At 41.0% G+C, this 25,700-nt stretch overlaps 3 protein-coding genes across 3 annotated transcripts; 1 reads left to right on the top strand and 2 right to left on the bottom strand.

Moving 5' to 3' along the window:
- Positions 1–780: 780 nt before the first annotated feature.
- Positions 781–17,102, top strand: LOC307026273 (phenolphthiocerol/phthiocerol polyketide synthase subunit C-like). The gene is made up of 6 exons (XM_079661549.1): positions 781–1,653; positions 2,143–2,296; positions 9,572–9,732; positions 9,902–10,108; positions 10,274–10,455; positions 10,611–17,102. Exons 1-6 carry the CDS (start codon positions 1,596–1,598, stop codon positions 16,155–16,157), a joined length of 6,309 nt encoding a protein of 2,102 aa, XP_079517675.1. The 5' UTR covers positions 781–1,595; the 3' UTR covers positions 16,158–17,102.
- On the bottom strand, positions 797–24,628 carry LOC307026274 (uncharacterized protein encoded by LINC00614). The gene is made up of 5 exons (XM_079661550.1): positions 24,392–24,628; positions 24,148–24,301; positions 23,908–24,068; positions 23,784–23,816; positions 797–919 (listed from the first exon to the last, which is right to left on the bottom strand). Exons 1-5 carry the CDS (start codon positions 24,486–24,488, stop codon positions 888–890), a joined length of 477 nt encoding a protein of 158 aa, XP_079517676.1. The 5' UTR covers positions 24,489–24,628; the 3' UTR covers positions 797–887.
- On the bottom strand, positions 17,199–23,736 carry pks1 (polyketide synthase 1; the record flags this gene model as incomplete). Its single annotated transcript, XM_079661803.1, has 3 exons — positions 17,199–23,235; positions 23,333–23,514; positions 23,613–23,736. 3 exons carry the CDS (start codon positions 23,734–23,736, stop codon positions 17,746–17,748), a joined length of 5,796 nt encoding a protein of 1,931 aa, XP_079517929.1. The 3' UTR covers positions 17,199–17,745.
- Positions 24,629–25,700: the final 1,072 nt, after the last annotated feature.

Genomic DNA, 25,700 nt, shown 5'->3' with positions numbered 1-25,700 from the left:
TCAATTAACTGAATACGAAAGGCCATATTTTTGGCCACCTTCATACTTATTTACAATAGAAAAGAGAAACGGGTAGCACCACATATTTTGGTTTAATATCTGCTATCGCTTATATTTCGTTTGATAGATTTATGTTTGAGAATAAAAGTAGCTTACACTTGAAAATTCTACTGGAAAGCAATAAGCCAATCACATTATTTTGTGATTGGCTTTTAATTACATTTCCTGGCTGTCGTTACAAATTGATCTCAACAAACGTGTGGAAATTAACCAAACCTAAATAAAGAAAAAAGAATGGTGGCAAGGAACCATCCCTTTGCCCATTACTCCTGTTCTCTTTGTGGAGTTTTGGCAATCTTTCAACTCAAAGGTGATGTAACTGTTTATATTAGTTTATAGGTTGTAACAGGTTGCCGTACCTAACACTTCCCCAACAATTTCGCACTGATCTTTGCTTGATCAGGTTGTGATAAAAACACCCCAGTCAATAACTTTAATATCGCACTATGATCTTTTTGACTTTAGTGGACTGATAAGGGCAATGAAATAGAGATTACAGCAAAACCCTTTATATGACGGGGATGGAAACTATGACAAGACTTGCATTGAGCTCCCTGAACGCTGGTAATAGACGAGTTGGGATGGCGGAGAAATGCTCTCCGCAGACCCATTCTCACAGCGTTCTAAACCTTTTTCTTACTCAATATCAAGCCACACTTATTGTTTTTACTTCGGCTGTGAGTGTTTGTGTGTGCTCAAGATGAGTTTCGCTGTGTTTCGCTGTATCGTTGACCCGGAAACCTGTCCGCTCCTCACAGCAGCGGCGAGAAGCAACGAGCCTTGCAAACGTCCCTCGCAACGTCCCGACCAATCAGAGCACACTGGGCTCACAGGGAGGGGGGGCAGGAGCTCCAACAAGCTGTTTAGCACAGAGAGTGAATACCTGGTGAATAAACATACTATACAGAGATGCTGTATGAGAAACCAATGTGATTTTGGAAAATTGCACAATTTAAATCTATTCTAGTAGCCCTATTAGAAATATGATCAGTGGAAATGGCCATGACATGGGACCTTTAATATTTACTTACCTATATCTTAAAAGTGGTAAGTAAATTGTTTAGATGGGTGAACTTACATTTAACATTGCCCATAGGAATAAGGAATGTAAACTTGATGTCCTTGATTGATAGGTTGATTGTTATAACTGTGATAAACTACAATAAATGAAACAAAACCTGAAGTAACCCCATCGTTGGATAACATGTTGATGTTTAAACAAGGTCTAATCATTTGCAAGGCGCCATAAATGTGTGCACTGAAGTCTTTCATCTCCATGGCCACGTATACAATAAATCATTAATGTTTAATAAAGAAAAGAAGCTGGCTATAAGAATAAAGCGTAAGTCCGGCAGTGATACCATCACTGGGGGTAAAAGGCAACAGAATGGATGTAAGGATGCATGACGAAACTGGACTAATTAAATAGTTTGCAAGAATGCTATATACATTGACTTTCTGGATGTGAGCGCTGCCTGCAAGCAGCAGTGATACTGTGATGATGCAGTAAAGATTTTTGATTTTTCATCCTCAGAATGGAAGAAGCTGAAGACGCTATTGCCGTGGTAGGCATTGGATGCAATTTTCCAGGGGGTAAGTACTTTGAATTTGTGAACGTATTTTTTGTTTATTTTACGTTTGTTGTGTTAATTACTATCACATTGACAGATTTTATAACTACACTCACAGTAATGTTCTCCATTTGTCTTAACACACAAATGGAGAACATTACTGTGAGTGTAGTTATAAATAAAAAAACATAAAAGAAGCTGCATATTCTTACAATAAAAGATTGTTTTAGAAATAAACACAATACAAATAGTTGTACTTGAGACATACAACCCATGGCTGGTGAAATTAATTCCCCAAAAAATGTTCTTCTTTTTATTCCATATAAATGTAATAAAAACAAAACAATTCTATTAGTTCACAAAGCAATTTTTTACACTTTTCAACATAACGTTGTGTTGCAAACCAAGAGCATTGTGCAATTGACAGTGGGCATTGTTCTCCTTATCTGCCAACTACAATTTATATTACCACAGTTGAGATTTGAAGTATGACGTATGTCTTTTCAAACAGGAGAAGGGCTTGACAATTTCTGGAAGGTTCTGTTGGAGGGGAAAAGCTGTTCTGTGCCAATTCCCAAAGAGAGATTTGACATATCCAGCTGGTATGACCCTGATGACAACAAGGCGGGTAAATCCCGCACGGCCAAGGCTGCATTTATCAATGGGTATGCTGTTTATAAATGATTTTCCAATTTAGATAAAACGTGTTTTATAACTTATAAATTAAAACTGATGTAATAACTTGTTTTCCCTATTAATAAAGGTATCTCTGTAATGTTGTACAAGCATAGTTGAGGCTTCTCGTAACTATTTGTATTGGGTAAATGAAAACAGGGGTGTCATTTCTTTGTGGCCCTTCATTTAAAGTGGACCTATTATGCTATATTTGAAAATGTATTGTCAGGCCAAACCTATACAAAACATGTCTGTGAAGTCTTTTGCTTAAAATACCAAACAGGTCACCCATGCCTCATACTGCTCATACCCCTCTATTTCAGCCCTGTTCCAAAAAGACTGATTTGGCTTTAAATGGAACGGCTGCTGCTAGCCACGCCCCTTTGTAGCGTCATGCAGCTTTCCCCTGCTACAGTAAGAGAGTTTTCTACCGGGAAAAACTCAGCGGTGATTAAATAATAATAATGATAATAATAATGCATTTTATTTATATAGCGCTTTTCACAACTCAAAGACACTTTACGATATGAGGGAGGGTAGACAAACAAGGACAGGCAAACAAATAAGTATAGTCAAATTAAACAATTAAAAGGAACTCAAGAGGAAGTTGATTGAGAGGTGGGGGGGCTTATGGGTAGACAGAGTTGAAAATATGTATTTTGAGGCGGGACTGAAAGACTGTGAGGGACTCAGAGTCACGGAGATCTTGGGGGAGGGAATTCCAGAGCCTAGGAGCTGCCACTGAGAAGGCTCTGTCCCCAAAGCTGCAGAGTGTGGATGTGGGGATGGATAGGAGTCCGGCTGCGGTGGATCTGAGGGACCGTGGGGGTTGTTAAGGAGTGAGAAGGTTTGTGAGATAAGGGGGGGCCAAATGGTGGAGTGCTTTGTAGGTGAGGACCAGAATGTTGTAGTTGATGCGATGGGAGACAGGAAGCCAGTGGAGGTCTTTGAGGACTGGGGTGATGTGATGCCATGATTTGGTATGTGTGAAGAGATGTGCAGCTGCATTTTGAACCCGTTGGAGTCTGTTGAGGGATGTAGTGCTGATGCAGTAAAGAAGTGAGTTGCAGTAGTCAAGGCGGGAGGAAATGAAGGCATGGATTAGTCTTGCGGCTGCGGGGCGGGTGAGAGAGGGTAGGATTTTTGCAATATTGCGGAGGTGGAAAAATGAGGTTTTGGCGGATGTGAGGTTCGAGGGAGAGGGTGGGGTCAAAGATTACACCAAGGTTGCGTGCCTGATTGGAGGGGGAAACAATGGTGCCATCGATGGTGAGTGTTATGTTAGTGACCTTGCTGAGGGTGGATTTGGAGCTAATTAGGAGGAGTTCTGTTTTGTTGCTGTTCAGTTTGAGGAGGTTATGTTGCATCCAAGTTTTAATAGCTGTCAGACAGGAATCGATGTGGGTAAGGGGTGGGTTATGGAGGGATTTGGTGCTGAGGTAGATCTGAGTGTCATCAGCATAGCAGTGGAAGTCCAGGTTGAAGTGGCGGAGTATCTGACCGAGGGGCAGGATTTAAATGATGAAGAGGAGGGGGCCAAGTACTGATCCTTGAGGAATGCCTTGGGTGACTGAAGCTGTGGCAGAGGAGTGGTTGGGGAGGGAGATGAAGTGGGATCGTTCAGTGAGGTAGGACTGGAGCCATCTGAGTGCAATACCTTCAATACCAATGTCCCTGAGTCGGGTGAGCAGGATGTTGTGGCTCACGGTATCGAAGGCTGCACTCAGGTCGAGGAGTATGAGAATATTGAGGGAACCAGTGTCAGCAGAGGTGAGGAGGTCCTTGAGGACTTTGACGAGTGCAGTTTCTGTACTGTGGTGAGGACGAAATCCAGACTGAAGGGGTTCATAAAGCTGGTTGGTTTGGAGATGGCAGTGAATTTGTTTGGCTACAATGCATTCAAGAGTTTTTGAGAGGAATGGTAGGTTGGAGATGGGGAGGTAATTAGTGAGGGAGGAGGGATCAAGACCAGGTTTTTTGAGGATTGGAGTAACGGCAGCAGTTTTGAAGGCAGAGGGGACGGTTCCATGGGACAGCGAGGAGTTGAAAAGGTTAGCAAGATAGGGACAGAGGACGGGGAGACAGGACTTCAGGAGAGGAATGGGTAGAGGGTCAAGGGAGCAGGTTTTGGGATTTGAGGAACCGATCAGATGGAGTATTTCAAGTGGGGTAACCAGGTTGAACTGGGAGAGGCGGCACTGGGGAGGAGGAGTCAGGAGGTCAAGGGAGATGGGGGGAGAAATGGTAGCGGTAGAGGTTGGGGGCGATGCTTGTATATGAGATGGAGCTGAGAAGGAGTGGTTAATGGCGTTAATTTTGTCTGCGAAAAACTGGAGGAATGAGCTGCAAGTAGCGGAAGTAGAAGTAGGCAGGTTATCAGCACAGGGTATGAAGAGCTTGTTAACTGTGGAGAAGAGGGTCCTGGGGTTACGGGAGGGGTCAGTGAAGTGCCATAAAAAATGCCATATTATGCTCCCAACCGCTTCAAGCATTATTTCTGAAACAGTATGGAGCTCAAACCTTTCTCTCATTACATGTCACTTGTTAGACGCTTTTATCCAAAGCGACCTACATACTCAATACTGTGGGCAATCCACACAGGAGCAATTTGGGGTGAAGTGTCTTAGGGACACAACGACGTGCTGACTGCTGTGGGGTTTGAACATGTGCTCCCTTGATCCGAACTCCAACGCTCTATCCACTGCGCCAAACGCCTCCCTAGGGGGAGGGTTTACAACAAGGACATTATGTTACACATATTCTCTCCAATAGCCTACAGCGGTAGCTGAGTGTTAGCATGTTTTCTAATGTAAACACAGACCATATTACTCCCAAAACACGCAGCCCATTGTTTCTGATACAGCACATAGTTCTCACATGTTCAGCACATGTTCTTTCTTAAGTGTTTACCGCTAGAACAGTGCCATTATATGTATTATATATAATAACTTTACTCTAAGTGCCTCCTGCAGAAATCCTGCTGAATACACAGACACACCAACCCAGTCTCACGGCATTTCGTGTTATAGTCACAACATTTAATCTATTGATTCGTGTTCACCAACACAATTTTCCCCTTTTTTTCGTGTCACACAGAACAATTTTAAAAGCAATGTATTTCTATTGGTAGTATGTTTCGTGCCTGCAGCACGTCTTTTTGTCCGTTCGGGTCTTGGAAGACCGGAAGCTGTGGGGTTCATAAATACATGTTCTTACTCATTACCAAGCCACGAGTATATTTGTTTTTATTTTAAATCGTATAATGTCTGACTTTTTTTGTCATCTGTGAGGAAAAGAAATGGGGCTCAGAGCCTCAGAATACTGAAATCTGTATTTTTTTAAATATTTTTTTCCTTCTAATTTGTTATTCTTTTCTAAATAACACACTGTTATTTACTCACCAATAGCACACAATTAGCCTTGTTTTTATTTATTTGTTTAATTCCATAATCTCTGACTTTTTTGGCATCCGTCAGGAACTGAATTTCAAAATAAAAATAACCGGAAACAGACGTAGCATCGTTGCGATACACAGCCACTGAACTGATTACCCAAGATCCTCAGCTATGGTTTAAGCTCGCTGATTCGATGTTTTAGTCGCAATGCATGTAGGGATATGGTGTTCATGCCATATCATTTAAAGAAAATAATACTTTATTCCGAGTGTTTTTGCTTTTGACTTTGAAAGTCATAACATAACGGCATTGTAATACACAGTTCGGCTGCATTACATATTAAATATCTGCCGTAGTTCTTTATTTATAGAGCCCTGATCAGAAGACCTTTGGAAAAACTGGAAGAAATGCCGCTGAAACTGAATACTTGACGTGGATCATAAATATATCAACAATTAAACAACATCTTCAATTTCTCTTCACACAATACGTCTCCTGCAGTATCAACACTAATTCGGCTGACTTTTACGTTTGATCTAATTCGTAGATAGGTTGTAGTTTTTAAAGATGGTACTGATTTTCTTTGAATATAAGAATGTAAATACTGAGTCTGAAATAGTATAGCAATATGCTGTAAAATGAATAAAACTACACATCTTCAGATGTTGTACATACATAAGTGTCCTACACTAATAATACAAAGTTATTATGGCTGTGTGTACCTTGTGTGCACCGCCTAGTGGTTAAAGCACGTTATTGAATTATTGTTTTTATGTGTTATATTTGATGAAAAAAATATTAAGAGTACATACTTTCATAGCGGGAAAGTATAGAAATATAGAATACAAAAAATCAAGAAGATACTATAAGTGATCTCTACAATAAAACAGTTTAGTGCTGGATGTACAAAGATATTAATAGGAGGAGGTGCAAAACTGAAAAACGAATTAACCTTTATTCAAACATTAAATAATACTTTAGATTAAGGTCTTCTTTCAAATAAGAAAAAAGCTTTGGGGGTATCTATCTACAGATAGATATATTAAGCCTGACAAAGTACTTAACGTCTAATATATTGCTTTCCTGCAATGTTAACTATGTTGAAGCACTTATTTTAACTGATATTATACATATGAATTATACTCTTATGTATGTAGATAGTATAAGAAATGTGCAGAATATGACAGTTTAATGGTGGAGGTATACACACATATTGATAGATGTCTTGTAATGCACTGTTGAGGAACCTCAGCTGCAACCCAAGTGTTTAATTCATTGCATAACTACACCATTGTTGTGTATATGATATCTCCACAAACCTTAGAAAATCTTGAAATCTTGAAAGGGATGTGCAAAATAGCCATTATACAGTCTTTAATTAACTATTAGTAGAGAATAACGAGTAATGAATATACTTTATTGCTCGTTTCCATTCATGTCAATTGCAGATAAATGTTTAGTCTTCTCAAGCACCAACTATCAAGTATCTCTCCTGATTGTTGGCACTTGACAATCACCTTCCCTGAATTTTACTCAGGTGTAACTAAAGTTTGATGTAAGGGTTGTTTATATTTCACATCATTAATCAGACTCTACAAAGTAACTCAAATAAATGTAGTGGAGTAAAAATACCAGGTTAACCTATGAATTGTAGTGGAGTAGAATTACAAAATAACAATGAGCTGTCATATGGGTATATATTAATGCTGCGCATTATGGACACAAGCGATTTTCACCCATTTATTAATTATATGTTTTAAATTTGATAACCACAATGTTCTTAATACTGGCAACTTCTAATTGTGGGAAAAACGAAAATGTTCAGTGGAGATGTCCCATAGAACATTTTGCGAAACACAATATAGCCAGCATGTGTAGTTCTGGGGTGGTGTTCGATTCCAGTTTTGGATAGTCTGGCGTGGTTTCGTTCCATTTCAAACAGCTGTTTTACGCTAGGCGTAACCTTGGCGCACTGCCACTCCAACATCCAATCCCAGAGCTTGAAGATTAATCATGGGGACAGTAGTCCTAAACGATAGCTGGGGACAGGGCCGGCCCTTGGCAGAGGCAGTATAGGCGAATGCTAAGGGAGAATCAATCTATGGGGGGGGCGCCAAAACAAAAAACAAAAACAAAAAGTTATGAAATTAAAAATATATATTTTTTTTTATTTCATAACACAATTTCCCAATTTTGGATCAACAAAGTACATCTTATTATCTTATACTAACAGAACTACGCCTATATTGCGTACAGTGCCCATAAACTATGGCGCACCCCCCCCCCCCCCCCCCAAAAATCAAGTTGAACTGCCCCAGCCCCAATAAAAAACAGAGGTTTATGTGAAATAGTTCTTTTTTTGAAATAATGGTTTTAGTGTGCAATTATAGGTTTTAATTTTGTATTTCTGTTCATTTAAAATAAATCAAACTCCCAAAAAACATATACAGCTTTTATTAACATTGGAATTTACTGTGTAAGCAGCCGCGGGGGAGAGCTTTAGAGAGCTCTCTCCTGAAAGACTGAGAAGCTAGGGCAGCAAATTAGTCAGGGCCGGCCCTGGCTGGGGATTATGGGTAGTGTAGTATCTTCGGCCATCCTAAACTCAGAAATGTTTTTCGGATTTTATATGGTATTAACACCATATCCCTACATGCATTGCGGCTAAAACATCCAATCAGCGAGCTTAAACCATAGCTGAGGATCTTGGGTAATCAGTTCAGTGGCTGTGTATCGCAATGATGCTCGAAATGTCCCTTATAGGCCTACGTCTGTTTCCGGTTATTTTTATTTTGAAATTCAGTTCCTGACGGACGCCAAAAAAGCCCAAGATTATGGAATTAAACAAATAAATCAAAACAAGGATAATTGTGTGTTATTGGTGTAACAGTGTGTTATTTAGAAAAGAATAACAAATTAGAAGGAAAAAAATATTTTAAAAAATACAGATTTCAGTATTCTGAGGCTCTGAGCCCCATTTATTTTCCTCACAGACGAAAAAAAAGTCTGACATCATACGATTTAAAATAAAAATGATAATCGTGGCTTGGCTGCGAGGGGATTCAGCTAGACACGGAGACGATAGGTTGGGACGTGTCACGTATGCCGGAGACGATAGGATGGGACGTGTAACGTGTGCCACATGTCGACAATGATGTCATAGGAGCCAAAATCCTGGATCTGCTCATTAGCATCCCCCTTTTTTGTTTTTTTCAGAGATGTGGGTACGGAGGAGAAGATTTGGGGTTTTGTTTTCTGACACTTTGTGAGTTCCCTGACACACCGGGGCCACATATCTATGTATAAAAGTCATCAAAAAGTGCATTTTGCATAAATGGTCCCTTTTAAGGTTTTCTGCGTTATTGAGATGTCTATTAAACTTTGAACTCAGATGTTGATGATGTCATTGATTTTGTATTAATTCCAGATTCCGGGTCGATGCCGGATCTATTCTAAATCTATATAAAGGCCTTATCTGACAATTGTACTGAACTTGCATTGAAAAACAATGTGTAGTCCTTTCCGTTATATAATACACATTCCGAGCTTAATGTGCTGTCATATTCTCCTTAATATAAACCTCATCCATCCATCAAAAGACGATGTTAAATCTAATTAAATACGAACTGTGTAACTCGATATAGAAGGGATTTTGGATCATCAAAAATTAAGAAGGGACCACCTTACAACTTTGGAAGGGTGTCTTTGCACACCACAAACATGGTTGTGTGTAGAAACCCCTTTCTTTGTTTTTATTTTAAAAGTATGGTTATCACCAGCAAAGAAGTTTCGCTTCAGGCAATTCAAGTAATACATTATGAATTATTGCTATATCACTACATTTGATTTAATGGATTTCAATTGTTTCAGGTACAATGAATTTGACCACAGATTCTTTGGCATCAGTGACAGTGAAGTGGAACAGATGGACCCTCAACAAAAACAGCTCCTTCAGTGTGTCTACAGGGCATTGGAAAATGCCGGAATCCCTATGGAGAAGGCCAGTGGGACCAGGACTGGAGTGTATTTCGGTAAGTCACTAAAACTATTTTGCAGGGGAAATCTTTTTTTTTATTTAGTTTTGTTTAATATTTCCATCAGAGTTTTTTTTTACCACTTTTCTTTGAATATTCTCCATGCAATAACCACTAGGTTATGTTATGCACGTTTCTTATCAGTTTAATGTTGCTTTTATTGTAGGCATCATGAACAGAGATTATGAGACAAATGCTACACACGTGCACCCAAGTGTGATCAACCACTGGACTGGCACAGGCCTTGCCATGAGTATTGCTGCAAACAGAGTGTCCTACATCTTCAACTTCACTGGGCCCTCACTGTCTCTAGACTGTGCCTGCTCATCATCGCTTGTGGCTCTTCATCTTGCCTGTCAATCCATTAAACAAGGTCTGTATAGTAGTCCAACTAACATTAATGAGACTTTTTAGAGCAGCCTGTAAGATATAGTTGATGGAAATCTGTAGCGTTGTGGGTTTAATTGCAAAGATACTGTTTAATGAGGGCTTTCAAATATTATTGTTTGAGATTATACAACGTGTTTTATTTCATCAGGTGATTGTGAAATGGCTGTTTGTGGGGGAGTCAACTGTATTATAGAGCCAAGAGTGTTTGTTGCTCTCAGCAAGGCCAAGATGATCTCACCTGGAGGGACCAGCAAACCCTTCTCGAACAAAGCAGATGGTTATGGTAGAGGGGAGGGCTGCGGAGTTGTTCTGCTGAAGCCGCTGAAAAAGGTAAGAATATGGAGAGTCATAAAAGTTGAACAATGTCATTTTAATCTTTTTATTTTCTAGTAACCAGTAACTGGTTTATTTTAAACATTAAATATCACATATTTTATTCCATATTACATACTCTTGTTGTTTCTTTTCTTGTTTTTGCTTTACAGGCTATACATGACCATGACAATATCTGGGGTATCATCAGCAAAACAGCCGTTAACCAAGATGGACACTCAGTTTCCCCAATCACCAAACCATCCATGACACAACAAGAGGAACTCCTGCGCAGAATCTACTCAGAGTCTGACCTTGTGAATGTCCAGTACATAGAGGCACATGGGACAGGAACCCCAGTTGGAGATCAAACAGAGGCAGGAAGCATCTCAAATGTCATTGCTAAAGCCAGACCTCCTGGTTCAGAGATACTGCGGATTGGCTCTGTGAAGAGCAACATTGGACATACAGAATCTGCAGCGGGAGTGGCCGGACTCATTAAGGTTCTCCTCATGATGAAGCATGAAACAATTTGCCCCTCAGTTTTCTATTCTGAGGAGACCGCCAGTGTAGATGCTAAAGCCCTGAGCATTAAAGTTCCTAAGGAATCAGAAAAATGGGAAGCCTTAGGTCCAAGAATTGCAGGAGTTAATAACTTTGGCTTTGGGGGTACCAATGCACACGCCATTGTCAAACAGCACAAGCAATCACACATTGAGAAGAGAAATGGTGGGAAACAGAAAAAGTATTTTGTCATGTCGGCAAATTCACCGAAATCTCTTACTCTGATGACAGAAGACACCATTAAACAGCTAGATGCAGATAGTGAACTTGATGTAGATTCGCTGTTGTACACATCAGCTTGCAGAAGGAGCCATCTAAAACATAAATACAGAAAGGCCATCATTGTTTCATCCAAAGTTGAGCTTAAGGAAAAGTTAAGTGCCACTTTAAGCAAAAATGTTCGCCCTTCCCTTTCAGATCCAAGGCTAGTGTTTGTGTTTTGCGGAAATGGTGTCACTTACCATGGCATGTGCAAACAGCTACTTAAACATGAGCCTGTGTTCAGGGGTAAGATCGAAGAGATTGGAAAACTCTTCCAAAGACTGAGTAAAACTAACATTTTGGACACACTTGAGAGTGAGATTGAGGGTAGTGACTTCAACAAGCCACGTGTTATCCAACCACTCCTCTTTGCTATCCAAGTTGGCATTACTACCCTACTCAGGTACTGGGGTGTCAAGCCCGATGCAATACTTGGACACTCGGTTGGCGAGGTTGCAGCTGCTCACTGTTCTGGCCTCTTGTCTCTTGAGGATGCAGTAAAAGTCATCTATTTTCGCAGCACTCTCCAGAACAGAGTCACTGGGGGAAAGATGCTTGTGATCAGCAACATGGCTATATCCGAGGTAACTGCTCTTCTCCCTTGTTACTCTGGTAAAGTTTGCCTGGCTGCTTTCAACAGTTCGCAGTCCTGCACCCTCTCAGGTGATGCAGATGCAATTGAGAGCATCCATAAAGAGCTAAGCACCTCAGTTAACAGTCAGAATCTGTTCCTCCGTGTTTTGGACGTTCCTGCTGCTTACCACAGCCACATGATGGACCCGATTCTGCAAGAAATCAAGGAGACAATTGGCTCGTTAAAGGTCAATGATCTCGACATAGAGTTGTTCTCAACAGTGACTGGCAAGGAAGTCCAGCATGGGGATTTCTGCAATGGGGAGTACTGGGCGAGGAACATTCGTGAGCCAGTAGCTTTTGAGCAGGCCGTGAACTCAGCAACCAAAGGCAAGAAGAATGTAGTGTTTGTAGAGATAGGGCCAAGAAGGGCACTACAGAGAAACATCATGGAATCTCTGGGGAATGACACATCTGTTCTTACCTCTGTGCAGCCAGAAAAAGATCATGAAACATTACTGTCTGTTGTTTCTAATCTGTTTGAACTAGGTGTTCGAGTACATTGGGACACCTTCTACAGAGGATATGAGACGATGCCACTGCCTATTCCAAAATACCAGTTTGATTGTTCGGACAGGGATGTTATCATTGGAGCAGCCCAGAAAAACACAGTGAGCAATCACCCTGTGATCTGTCAGACAGGGAGTGAAAGTAACATTTTCAGTTGTGATCTGATGTCTGACTCTTCTTTCTACCTGAAAGAGCACAAGCACAACAACATACCCATAATTCCTGGGGCCTTCTATGCTGAGTTGGGCTTAGCGGCATTCATGGCCAGTGCCAAACCAAAAGTACCGCTCTGCTCACTACAGGTCAGTGTCAATTTCCACAGTCCTTTCGTTTTAAGCCAGAATTCCCCGGAAATGAAAGTGCAACTAGAAAAAAGAGAGGAAGACACTAAGTTCATGGTTCTCTCTCCATCAGCAATGTATGCATCAGGCACAGTGGTTTCAAAGAAAGAGAGGCTGATTGAGGAACAGTGCATTTCATTAAGCTCCATCTACAAAAGATGCAAATCAGTAGTGAGCTCCGAGGAGTTTTATGGGTATCTCTCTCAAGGAGGCTTTCAGTATGGAGACGTCTTCAAGAATAAGTGGGATGTGCACTATGGAGAAGATCTCAAGGAGGCTTTTGCAAAAGTCACTGTTCCAGAAGAACTGCGGTCTCAGTTGCATGACTACTACATCCATCCTGTTGTTTTGGATTTTCTGATGCAGCTTCTCCCAGTTACAGTGGAGCACATTTTTGCGGGTAGACCAGGCTTTCCTGTCAAAATCGGAAGTTTGACAGTTTTCGAACCTTTGCAAGATGAGATGGTTGTGTATCTGAGAGCGATCGATGTGGGCAAAGATCACCTTGAGATATGTGGCTGCTTTGCAGATAAACAAGGGAAAGTGTTGGTTGAGGTAAAGCACGCGGTAATCAAGTACCTTGGTAGTCGCTCTCATGTGGTTGAGGAGTATTTCTACCATAATGCCTTTCGTGTCATCCCTGAAGGTGTCACATCTGCTTCTCCTCCTAAGGCATTGGTCTTTGCCGACAGTAAAGGGATCTCAAAAGGCCTGCAACAATATTTGGACTTGAAGTCTATATACGTTCCCTTCAAACATGCAAAAGACATCTTGAGCAATGGGTTTCCTACACTCCTGCTAAATCTTAATATTACCGACATTGAGAACAACTTCGATGAGGTCTTATTTTTGTGGGGCAAAGAAGACCTGACTTCGCTGTCAGCTGATGTTGTATTGCAGAATTTGGCGAGCTGCTTGGAGACTTTCCGCCAAATAGTCCTTAAGCTAAAGCAAATTAGTTTTCCAAACTCCATCAGAGCAGTCACCTACTGTTCATCTGATATCACAGTGGACCACATAAGTCCAGGTTTTGCCCTGGCTGGTATGACCAGATCATTTGCTGCAGAGATACCAGAACTTTCCTTTCAGCTGATTGATATCAGCAGCACCTCTCCCAAGGACATTGCAGCTCTGTCTGAGGTCCTAAGATCACATCCTTGCAGCAAGTACCCAGAGTTGGTTGTAAAAGATGGGCAGATTCTGAAACCTTCTATTGTCCGCACTCCACCTGAAATCATGGACAGTTCAGTGGGCAGGTTTACTTCTACAGTGTCAGAGCCCTGTATGCTTCAGACAGATGAGGCACATAACATGACCCACTTGAGTGCCATTCACTGTAAGGGGGACCCTGAGGCAGTTAGGGACAGGTCAGTTGAAATTCGGCCAAGTAAGATATGTGCTCATTCGCCAGATTACTTCCCTGTCAGTGCATCACATCTGAATTTTGGCCAGACGCTGTACTGGAACAAACACTCATCACAGAAACACAAGCTACTGGCGCTTGATTTCAGTGGTACTATTACAGCAGTCGGAAAAGATGTCAGGAAATTGAAAGTGGGAGACCAGGTTGCTTCCTGTTATCCTGTGGTAGCAGCCAGCAAGGTCAGAGTTCCAGAGGATGTTTGCTACAGCATCAAGCGGTTCCCATTTCTTCAAAAGACACCTTGTGTTTCCTACTTTGTGCTAGCGTGGGAGATCCTTCATCGAGCCTTGTCAAGAGCCAAACATCATCTCGGAATCATATCCTCTGTGCCTGATTCTGCTCTGATGAAAGTCTTGGCACTCACTGCTTACAAGTCAGGCTGGAACGTGATTGTTGGCACACAGTGCAATGGCTCTTTTGTAAATGTCAATCAAATGGATGTTTTTGTCATCCTGCCTCCGTTTGATGAATCACTGATTGCTAACATATGCACATTTCCAGGTATCCAACATGTTGTCTTCATCTGTGAATCCCAGATGCAGTGTTTGCTTGCTCAGGATGTGATCCAAAGTGTTAAGGACAGTGTTCATGTTCAGACAATTCAGATGCCTGTCATTTTGCAAAAGGGATCCTTGAGTGCACAAAGGCCTTACATCTATCATTGGTTAAAATCCTTGAACTTGAACAGGACATTTTCCCTTGATAGCTATACTTATCAGAATGTCAAATCTGAAAGCATTGAGATCCTTAAGTCAGAGACACCACAATCATACTTCAACTCAAAGAAACTGGCTGTTGTGGTTTTGGAAAAAGATGGCAGAAGTACGCCGTCTGACATTCCGTTGCTGCCAACAAAAAAACAGCTTTTCCGAAAGAGGGCAGTGTACATAGTTGCAGGTGGTCTTTCTGGTCTGGGGTTTGAAACTGTCAAGTTCATTTCACAAAGAGGGGGTGAGTATGTTGTCATACTCTCTAGGAGCAAGCCCACACCAGATGTGGAGCAAGAGATACACAATGTGGAGAAACAGTGTGGAAACTGCATCACTTCCATGCAGTGTGACATATCTGTGTCTGAGTGTGTGCACAAGGTTATCAACGCCATAGGCAAGACATTCCCTGGTTGTCCAATCAAAGGAGTGTTTCACAGTGCAGTTGTCTTGGATGATGGGCTGATTGAGTCCCTCAACAGATCTCTTTATGAGAAAGTACTCAAACCCAAAGTCAATGGTGCACTGAATTTGCATCATGCAACAAAGCACTGTCAACTGGATTACTTTGTGTGTTACTCCTCCATCTCAGCTTTTCTGGGAAACGCATCACAAACAAACTATGCAGCAGCCAACACATTCCTCGACATGTTTTGTCAATACCGGCGCAAAATCGGGCTGTCTGGGCAGTCCATCAACTGGGGAGCCCTAAACCTTGGCCTCCTCTTGAACAAGGAACATTTCCAGCAGTTTCTTGAGGCAAAGGGGATGATGGTGTTGGATGTGGCTGAGATTCATCAAAGTCTGGAGCAATGCCTTGTGCTCAATCTACCCCAACAGGTGGTTTGCAGGTTTCACTTCAGAAACATCAGGTTCAACATCCTCTCACAAAATGCGGCCTTGACCATGCGCCTGTCTGCATTGGTAGTGGAGGCTATCCAAAAATCCAAAGAGACAGATTCTCAAACCAAACAAACTCAAACAGTGTCACCAAAAGATTATGTTGTGTCTCTGATTTGTGAGACCATCGGCATGGATAAAAGCGAGCTGAAAGATGAATCACCTCTTTCATCTGTAGGCATTGACTCCATGCAGGCCATGACTCTGCAGAATCTCATCTTTCAGGAGAGAGGCGTGAATGTGCCTTTGGTGAAACTGTTGGATCCAAATGCTACTCTCTCAACGGTAGTTGCTCTACTGAGTGAAGGTGAAGGTGAAGGTGAAGGTTCCAGTGATAACTTGGAGCCTATTCCCGTTAGACGCATTAGTACCAGATTGTAAAAATGACAAATGCAGACACAGAATTCTAGACAATCAGTTATTAGACCATCATAACACAGGAATACCTGAACATGTTATTGGACCTAATATGAGGCTTATAATGGCCATTGAAAACAATGCAAGTTCCTACTGAACTTTTCTTATTTAAAAAAAAAAAAGTGTACATTTTTGCTGTTGTTATGGTTTTTGTTCCTTTTGGTATATTTGTTTTACATTGTAATACATAATCTTATTTTACTCACTTTTTTTTGAAGATGTAGAAGGGATACTTTATTTCACCCATTCTGTTTAGTGATATGTTCATGATGATGTAAACTTGGAAAAAGTCAGCATTACAATAAAATGCACACTTCTGTAAAAACATGTAAATGTTCACACTGCATATACTGTAGTACAAGTGTAACTTGATTTTGCCGCTGTTTTACATTCCCTCATCTCTCACAGCTCATGGCAAGTTTTTATCACAGCCGGCTCAAAGATTCTGATTAATAATCTCCTTTATGATATTGATGGAACAAAACCTGTGATACTGTATTCTTGCATGTCTTATAGATGTTTAATTGAGGGCATCTATAAATACTGAGCCTTGTATTGTTGAACAACCCATTATAATTTGCGCTGATAAGGACATTGTTCTCAAGGAGGACACACATGCAAATAAAATGAAAACTGTAAAGTATGATGTCAATATAGTATTTTTTTCATTAATTTATAATCATCATTAAGAAACTCCTAAATCATTTGGCTGCATGAGTATTATGAGGAGTTTTGGAAAAGCATATATTTTGTATTGCATCTTGTGTAAAACATTTTTCACTTTTTTATGACCATAATGTGGTTTCAAAATGTTCTAACAATACGTTTTTACATGTTGTCTTTGCAACACATCTAATGTTTTTGCTTCATAACACAATCAAATAAAATGACAATTTTCTATGCACCTGATAGTGTTTTTGTTTTTTTAACAAATACTCTTTAAGCAGAATACACAATAACAATGTTACACAACTGGCAGGGACTGGCTCCAAATTGGATCATGATGTCCTATTGTATTTGTTCACAATTGCAGTAGCTCTTATTTAGTGACTACACATCTTAGAAAATACAAATTAAACATGTGTACATATGTTAGGCCAACGCTCATTATTTAAAATCACAAAGCAAACAAGACACAATAATAGTGAAGAACAAAATCTAAAACGTGCAGTGACAATGACAGTGATTTTCATGGTTATGAGCTATATCAAGCTTTTGCTACACCAACACATTTGCCAGTAGAAAAAAAAACATTTTGACTTTTACATAAAATGAGTTTTTTACATTTCCAGGAACTGCAACCACAGCACATTTGGATGATTACAGATATTGTACAGATCTGTTAAAGTAAAACAAAATCAGTATGTAGTACTAATATAACATATACAATATTATTTTAGGGTTACAAGACTATCGAAATAATTGTAACTGTATCACTCCTATAAGAGTAAAACCAGAGCACTGAAACACAGCCGTCCTTGTGGAATAAGTGCAGTCCAATCATTTTCACATGTCTGCAAATGGTTTTCCCACCCATTTTTTTTAGGGGAAATTATCCATTCATTACAATACCTGCCAAGGTGGCCAGTGTACTGTTGGGGTCCAGTATTTTAACCAAAGGTACATTTACACCTGTGTCTTGGAAAATCTTGTTCTGAAGAGTCATGGCCAACATTGAGTCAATGCCCAGCCCACACAGAGTTGAGTCATCATCCAGCTCATCCACACTAACATTGCTGATGTCACTTACAATTCTTCTGACACTTTCATGTGGCGAAGACAAATGCTGAACCCTAGGCTCATTATTGAGATAATCCTTAAACTCTATTTCCACTAAAGCTGACAGCCGCTCTCGGAGAGAGGCATTTTGTGAAAGCACATGAATGTGAAGATTTTTGAAGTTGAACTTACATATGACTTGTTGTGGTCTGTTCATCACAAGACATGTTTCAAGTGCCTTTTGAACGTAACAAACATCCATGACCATCATCCCCTTTGCCTCCAGGAACTGTTGGAAATTGTCCTTGTTCAACAAGAGACCCAGGTTCAAAGGACCCCAGTTGATGGACTGTCCAGCAAGTCCAAGGTTTCTCCGATAATGACAGAAACTGTCGAGGAAAGAATTGGCTGCAGCGTAGTTACATTGTGAGGCATTGCCAATAAATGAAGAGATGGAAGAGTAGCACACAAAGAAATCGAGTTTGTTGTGAAGTGTTGCATAATGCAGGTTTAGAGCCCCACACACTTTGGGCTGCAGCACTTTTCGGAAGAGGGACTCATCGAGGTTTTCGATCAACGCATCATGTAACACCGCAGCACTGTGAAACACTCCTTTGATTGGACAAGAGTGGAATCTTTGTTTAATCATTGAGATTGCATGCAAGACCTGCGTCGACACAGAAACATCACATTGGACATTCATTATTGTCACCCCATATCTTCTCTGGAGAACTTCCATTTCAAACTTAATTTCACCAGTCAGAGCACTTCTGGACAGCGTTGCAATACAACCTCCAGCATTATGGGCAATGAACTTTACGGTCTCAAGTCCCAAACCAGAGAGCCCTCCGGTGACAATATAAACACAGCTCTGTTTAAACAGTTTTCCAGACCTTGGAAGGAAAGGGATATCAGACACTGGACAGTGTGATTCTGTTTGGTCTAGAACAACTTGCTGCACCGTCTTTGTTGTGAAGTAGGACTCATCATCTGCATCAGTCTGATGCTTGTTCGTGCGTGATAGTTGAAAGGTCTCCCTTTTCAAAGGTAAAGATAAGGAATGAAAACCTAATGACATTAGCCAATTGGAGATATTCCTGTTTTGTTCTTGCAGATTGGCTCTCTGAAGAACATTAGCCACATTAAGTGTATGCACATGAATGTGCTCACTCTGCATTGCAAACCTGTTCGCTGTGAGTGAGGACATGTGATTGCTGCATACAAAAACAATGTGTCTATCGCGATTACCACTGTCATGCATCCCCTGCCAAGAGTGATCAAAGGGGGGAAGAAATACAAATGCATGACTCCGATCAAAATGCAGGGATTGTCCTCTGAAGTATGGAAGAGAGGAAACATTCCAGCCTGACCTGTTTGCTGACAAAGCCAACACTTTCATCAGAGCAGAGGCAGAGTTGGGGGAGATAATGATCAGCTTTCTGTGCTGTTGTTCTACCTTGGACAGCATTCTCTGCAAGATCTCCCAGGCCAGTATGAAGTAAGACACACATGGAGTCTCTTTCAAAATCTGGAGTTTTTTGGTGCTGTAGCACACGGCTTCAGGAATTATGATCTTTGCGGTGGCAGCAACTGGATAACAGGAAGCAATATGATCTCCGACTCTTAGATTATATACATTTTTCCCAACAGCTGTGACAATTCCACTGAAATCTAAAGCCAGAAGCTTGTGATTCAGTGATGTGTGCTTGTTCCAATAAATTGTCTTGCCAAAGTTCAAATGTGAAGTGGTGACGGGAAAGTAATCTGACGAATGAGCACATAAAGTGGTCAGCTGAATCTCAACAGACTTCTCTTGGACAGGACTTGCATTTGTGTCATAGGGGACTGCAGACAAGTAAGCCATGCTGTATGGATCAGTTGTCTGAAGAACAAAGTCGTCCTCATTTCCTGACCGCATATCTCCTTCACATAAAACCTCCTCTCTCATGGGGGTCCCTACAATTCTCGTTGTTGATGCATGTCCATTGCTGATCATGACCTCGTGATGTTGGCAGGTGTTGATTACACAAACCAGCATTTGAATGTCTTCACCGGTCACAGAAGCAAGATCAATCAGTTGAAAAGAGAGGCCTGCAATCTCTGCTGCACAAGACCTTGTCATACCAGACAGCACAAAACCAGGACTTACATGGTCCACAGTCATTTCTGTTGATCTGTTGGTTATGACTCGGACAGTAAAAGAGCGTTTGCTCTCTTTCAAGACTAAAACAATCTGGCGAAATAGCTCACAGCAAGTCACCAAGCGGTCTAGCATCTTCTCAGGTGACAAGTGACTGAAATCACCTACACCCCAAAGGAAGAGAACATTTTCCAAATCCACATTGCTTTTAAGTGAGTCCAACACTAACTTTCGAATTCGATCTGCCATCCAATGCTCACCACTTTCAACAAATGCGGACTCTGGGTGTAAGTATGGCCTTAGTCCTTTAGCAATGCCAAGTTTGTCTTCAAAAACTATTGCTTTCATTTTTGAATTTTGCAAGTCTTCCTTGTCAGTAATTGAGGTGATTTCATTGTGGAAAAAACGTGACTGAAGACCATTTGAGCAATTGCCCAAAAATGAGATCCTCACCCCTATAAGTTCCACAAGTACATGACCATCTGTGTTGGAAAAGCCACCAGACACATCAAGGAAACCTGGAGTCTCTTGAGTGGCTCGCAAGTACATGACCATATTCTCCTGTAGTGGTGCTGATATGGCTAAGCTACTGATTGCTGAGGGAAATCCTTGCTTGGCTGTTAGCCTTCCGATAGCTACCACAGCGGTCATTTGCAAGAAATAGTCCAATAGCACAGGGTGGATGAAATAGTCATGAAGGTGTTCTAGAAGTTCCTTTGGGACTTGAATAGCTGTCACAGCTTCCTTGAAATATTCTCCGAAATGCACATCATCAAGCTGTTCAAAGACATTGCCATATTCAAATCCTGCTTGAGATAGAATAGAATAAATCTCTTTTTTCTTCATGACCAATGTGCACCTTTGGTAGATCATGTCAAGACAAATGGTTGGTTCTTCTAACTGTGTTTGGCCATCTGTACATCTGTACGTTCCAGAGGAATGTGTTGCGACAGGAGAATGTATTCTAAATGAATCTCCATTCTCACCAGGTTCCAGAGTCACTTTCAACTGATGAGAGTTTGAGCTTAGTGCAAACAGGTTCTCAAATCTTACACTGAGCTGCAGCAGAGATACAGGTTTCTTTGGCCTTAAACTCGCCATCGCTGAGGCATAAGCCAGTTCGACAAAGAATGCGCCTGGAACAATAGGAACACCATTGTTTTTATGCTCCCAAAGATATGGTGCAGTCTCTAAAGAGAGGTTGCATATGTACTCTTTGTTATCCTGCTTTATTGGGGATATGAGCATGTGAGGGGGAAATGCAGATGTTTCAATACCTTTTGTCACAGCTTCAAAATGCAATTCCTTTGTTTTGTTGACAAACTGGTAGACTGGAAACTCTGTGGGCAATGTTTCATAACCCCTGTACAGCTGATGCCAATCTACACTGTTGCCTAGTTCAAAGAGTTTGGCCACGGTAGACAAGATTGTGATGTAATCTTTCTCTGGTTGGACTGAGGGAAGAACTATGGTGTTATTTCCCAAAGTTTCATGTATGTTCCTTTGGAGAGCCCTACGGGGTCCAATCTCCACAAAGACCACATTTGTCCTTGAGTGCTTGTCTTTGGTGACAGCGTGCAGTGCTTGTTCAAATAAAACAGGTTCCCTAATGTTCTTTGCCCAGTAGCTGCCTGTTGTAAAGTCACCATCTGAATAACAGTTACCAGTCACCGTTGAAAACAGTTTGCACTCCTTGTTTTTGGCATACAAGGGATTAATACTTGTCTCAATGTCATCAAGTATGGGATCCATCATATGACTATGGTATGCTGCTGGTACATCTAGTTCATGGAGGAAGAGATTTTTCTCTGCAAACATAATCTTCAGCTTCTCATGAAGGATGGCTATAGCATCTGCATCTCCTGACAGAGTGCAGGATTGGGGGCTGTTGAGCGCCGCAACACAAATTTGACCAGCAAATTCCGGAAGGGTTTTTAATACCTTTTCTACAGCCACATTACTGACAACAAGCATTTTCCCCCCTGTGACCTTATCCTGGAGCGTACTGCGGTGATGCAACACTTTCACAGCATCCTCAAGAGACAAAAGACCAGAACAGTGAGCAGCAGCAACCTCACCAACAGAGTGTCCAAGCACAGCGTCTGGTTTGATACCCCAGTGCTTTAGGAGGGCTGCAATTCCAACCTGAACTGCAAAAATAAGAGGTTGGACAGCATTTGGCCTGCTGAAATCGTTATTATCATATTCACCAGAAAGCCATTGACTGATGCTGATGTTTTTATGACTCTGAAAGAGATTCTCCACTTCCCTGACCTTATCTCTGAAAACAGGAACCTCTGTTAGGAGCTGTTTGCACATACCCCTGTAGGCAACGCCATTTCCACAAAACACAAAGACCAGCTTGATGTCAGGACGTATTGATTCAACCTTTGCTTTCAACACAGATGTCAGCTGATGTTTTAACTCTGAGAGGGAAGATGTTGGGAAGGCTCTTCTATATTTGTGCCTAGAATGACTCCTTCCACATGCTGACGTGTAGGACAGGGCCTGTAAGTCAACAGTTTGATCATTGCAAAGCCTCTGGTAGGTGTCAGTGACAGACAGAATAAATGATTTCTCACAGGCTGCGGATGTTACAAAGAGATTTGAACAGCTTTGTGGGATCTGATTGGCTAGGCTGGTCTGTCTGTGCTCCCTTACAATCACATGTGCATTTGTGCCTCCAAATCCAAAGCTGTTGATCCCAGCTACCCTTTCTAACGACCCCTTTGTCTCCCATTGTTCAGCTTTGGTTGGAATTCTTATACCAAGAGCTTTTACATCTAGACTGGCATTGTCTTCTGAGTAGAAAACTGACGGAACAATGGTTGCGTGTTTCATCATTAAAAGTACCTTTATCAGTCCGGCCACTCCAGCTGCAGATTCTGTATGTCCAATGTTGCCCTTGACAGAGCCAATCCACAGCATCTCTGAACCAGGAGGTTTGGCTTTAGCAATGACATTTGAGATGCTTCCTGCTTCTGTTGGATCTCCAACTGGGGTTCCTGTCCCATGTGCCTCTATGTACTGGACATTCGCAAGGTCAGACTCTGAGTAGATGTTGCGCAGGAGTTCCTCTTGTTGTGTCATGGATGGTTTGGTAATCGGAGTAACAGAGTGTCCATCTTGGTTGACCGCTGTTTTGCTGATGATACCCCATATTCTGTTGCAGTCTTTTATGGCCTTTGTAGAGAAAGTGACATTATTAACAGACTATCTATTTCCCCTTCTGTTTGAAGTGTATTAAAATAATAGCATGAAATTACTTTCAAAATCTTACCTTTTTCAGCGGCTTCAGGAGAACTACACCACAGCCCTCTCCTCTACCGTAGCCATCCGCTCTGATAGAGAAAGGTTTGCTGGTCCCCTCAGGCGAGATCATCTTTGCCTTGCTGAGAGCAACAAACACTCTTGGTTCTAATATACAGCTGACTCCTCCACACAGAGCCATCTCGCAGTCTCCTAGTTGAAAAAGAGAGTGAAATAAAATATGAAACATTTAAATGTGATGCATTGCTTTTAGGAATGACATTTGTACGGGAAAAATATTAACCACATACCTTGCTTTATAGCCTGGCAGGCTAAATGAAGCACCACCAAAGATGAAGAACAGGCACTGTCAACGGCAAATGAAGGGCCGGTGAGATTAAAGGTGAAGGATATTCTATTGGCCGCCACACTCATGGCTGTACCAGTGCCGTTGTAGTGATTAATCGTAGTTGGACTGTTACTTTGGAGTATTTCGTAATCCCTGTTCATTAGACCTGCAATACCATTCAAAAACAAAATGTCAGTGTGTTTATCATAACAATATGATTTGACTTTTTGATTTATGGATGTGAAAGATAGTAGTACCCATGTACACTCCAGTTCTGGTTCCGCTGATGCTTTCCATAGCTATACCCGCATCTTCTAATGCCCTGTATGTACACTGCAGAAGGAGTTTCTGCTGAGGGTCCATGAAATCAGCCTCTACTTCAGTAATGCCAAAAAACCTGTGATCAAACTCATTAAACCTGAAATATAAAATAGCAGATTTATCAACATGTTTTAAAATGTGGGGATTAACATTTAATTTTGCCAGAAAATGCTTACCCTTCTATTAGAGCTGCTTTGGTTGTTTGTGTCTTTCCGGGTTTGCTCTCATCAGCATCATACCAAAAGGTGGTGTCAAATCTCTCTGGTGGAATATCCACAACGCAGTTCTTTCCCTCCAACAGAACCTTCCAGAAATTGTCCAAACCTTCACCTAAAATAGAATGTACCACAATTTAAGAATTAACCTTTAGACAACCTCGAAAACAAAAATGCAGAGAAATTCAAAATACTTCAGTCATACCTCCAGGGAAATTGCATCCAATCCCGATAACCGCTATGTCATCATTTGCGTCCTCCATTATTCCTCTGGTAGGGCAGAAAGGTGGCTCTGCGGACATGGTTGCTTTATTGAAAAACCCAAAGAGAAACTTCAATCTGCTCCATAGTGAAGCTTAATGTGCAGTCCTGGCTGCTCTTTCTTTGGCAGAGCTAGTGATGCTGTTCCTCTAACCCTTTATAAACATTGTGCCAATGAAAAGGGGGGCGCAACAATGCCCTGCCTTGTTGCACCTCACTTGACTTCACCTGAAACTAAATACACTAATTGTAACTTAAGATCATTCAAAGGGAGTAGTGAATACATTGTTTTTCTTGTTCGCAGTTTAACAAAAAAACTCAGTGTAAAATAAAGTCTGCTTTTTCAAGGCAGATATGTAAGTCCTCTAAGTGGTCATTTCCAAAGAAACCTGTGATCACCTCTCAAAGGAAATATAGCAACCTTTTAGCCTCAAAGATGTTCCTTAACAAATAATCATTAAGACAACCTGATTAAGGAATCAGGAATTAAAAGAGATTAAGAACACAAGAGAGCACATCCTTTCTCCATTGAGAGATCTATTACAAAAAGACAAACGTATGCTTTAAAATATATAAGAAAGATATTATTTGTATTTACAACCAATTGGCTGAACACATAATCTGCAGATATATGCATACGTATTAACCAAAGTCTATCGACGAATGCAACAGTAATTATTATAATAGCCTACAACTGGTCAAACTGATATAATAAACCCCAGTAAAGTGTTATGCATTACACTAACGCACATCACATCACGCAAACATTATCTTGCTACTTTTTCAATTGTTATTCCTTTGCACATTTCTTCTCCACACTACCTCTTTCAAATCAGCACAGCTCTCCACTTTACATACAGTATATAGTATTTGTCATATGCAAATATTGTTCATTTGTTATAATAGTCTTCAAATAGTTCTTGTAAAAAGCTTTCATAAGAGTCCATTTATTTTTATTTTGCTACATATTTTTCTTTCTATGTCTTTGTATGCACCACACATACCAAACCTACTTGTTGATGAAACCGCTTCTGATTCTGAAAATATTTGCCTTCATTTTTTGGAGCCTTATCCCGAAAGTGTTTAGCACCCCCATGATGAGAAAGAGGAATCATTTGCAGATACATTTAAATGATATCACATTTAAGTAAGTATTCAGAATCTTCAATCAAAGTCAAGCCTCCCATTTCTCTTTATCCATTTAGGAATATTTCTACAGAAGCCAAGCAATTGAATGAACTATCCAGCCCTAT

The sequence above is a fragment of the Notothenia rossii genome (genome assembly GCF_949606895.1).
Source record: "Notothenia rossii genome assembly, chromosome: 12".
NCBI classification, from domain to species: domain Eukaryota; kingdom Metazoa; phylum Chordata; class Actinopteri; order Perciformes; family Nototheniidae; genus Notothenia; species Notothenia rossii.
Note: the sequence above shows the minus strand (reverse complement) of the source record. Positions and strands in the feature narration are given on the sequence as shown.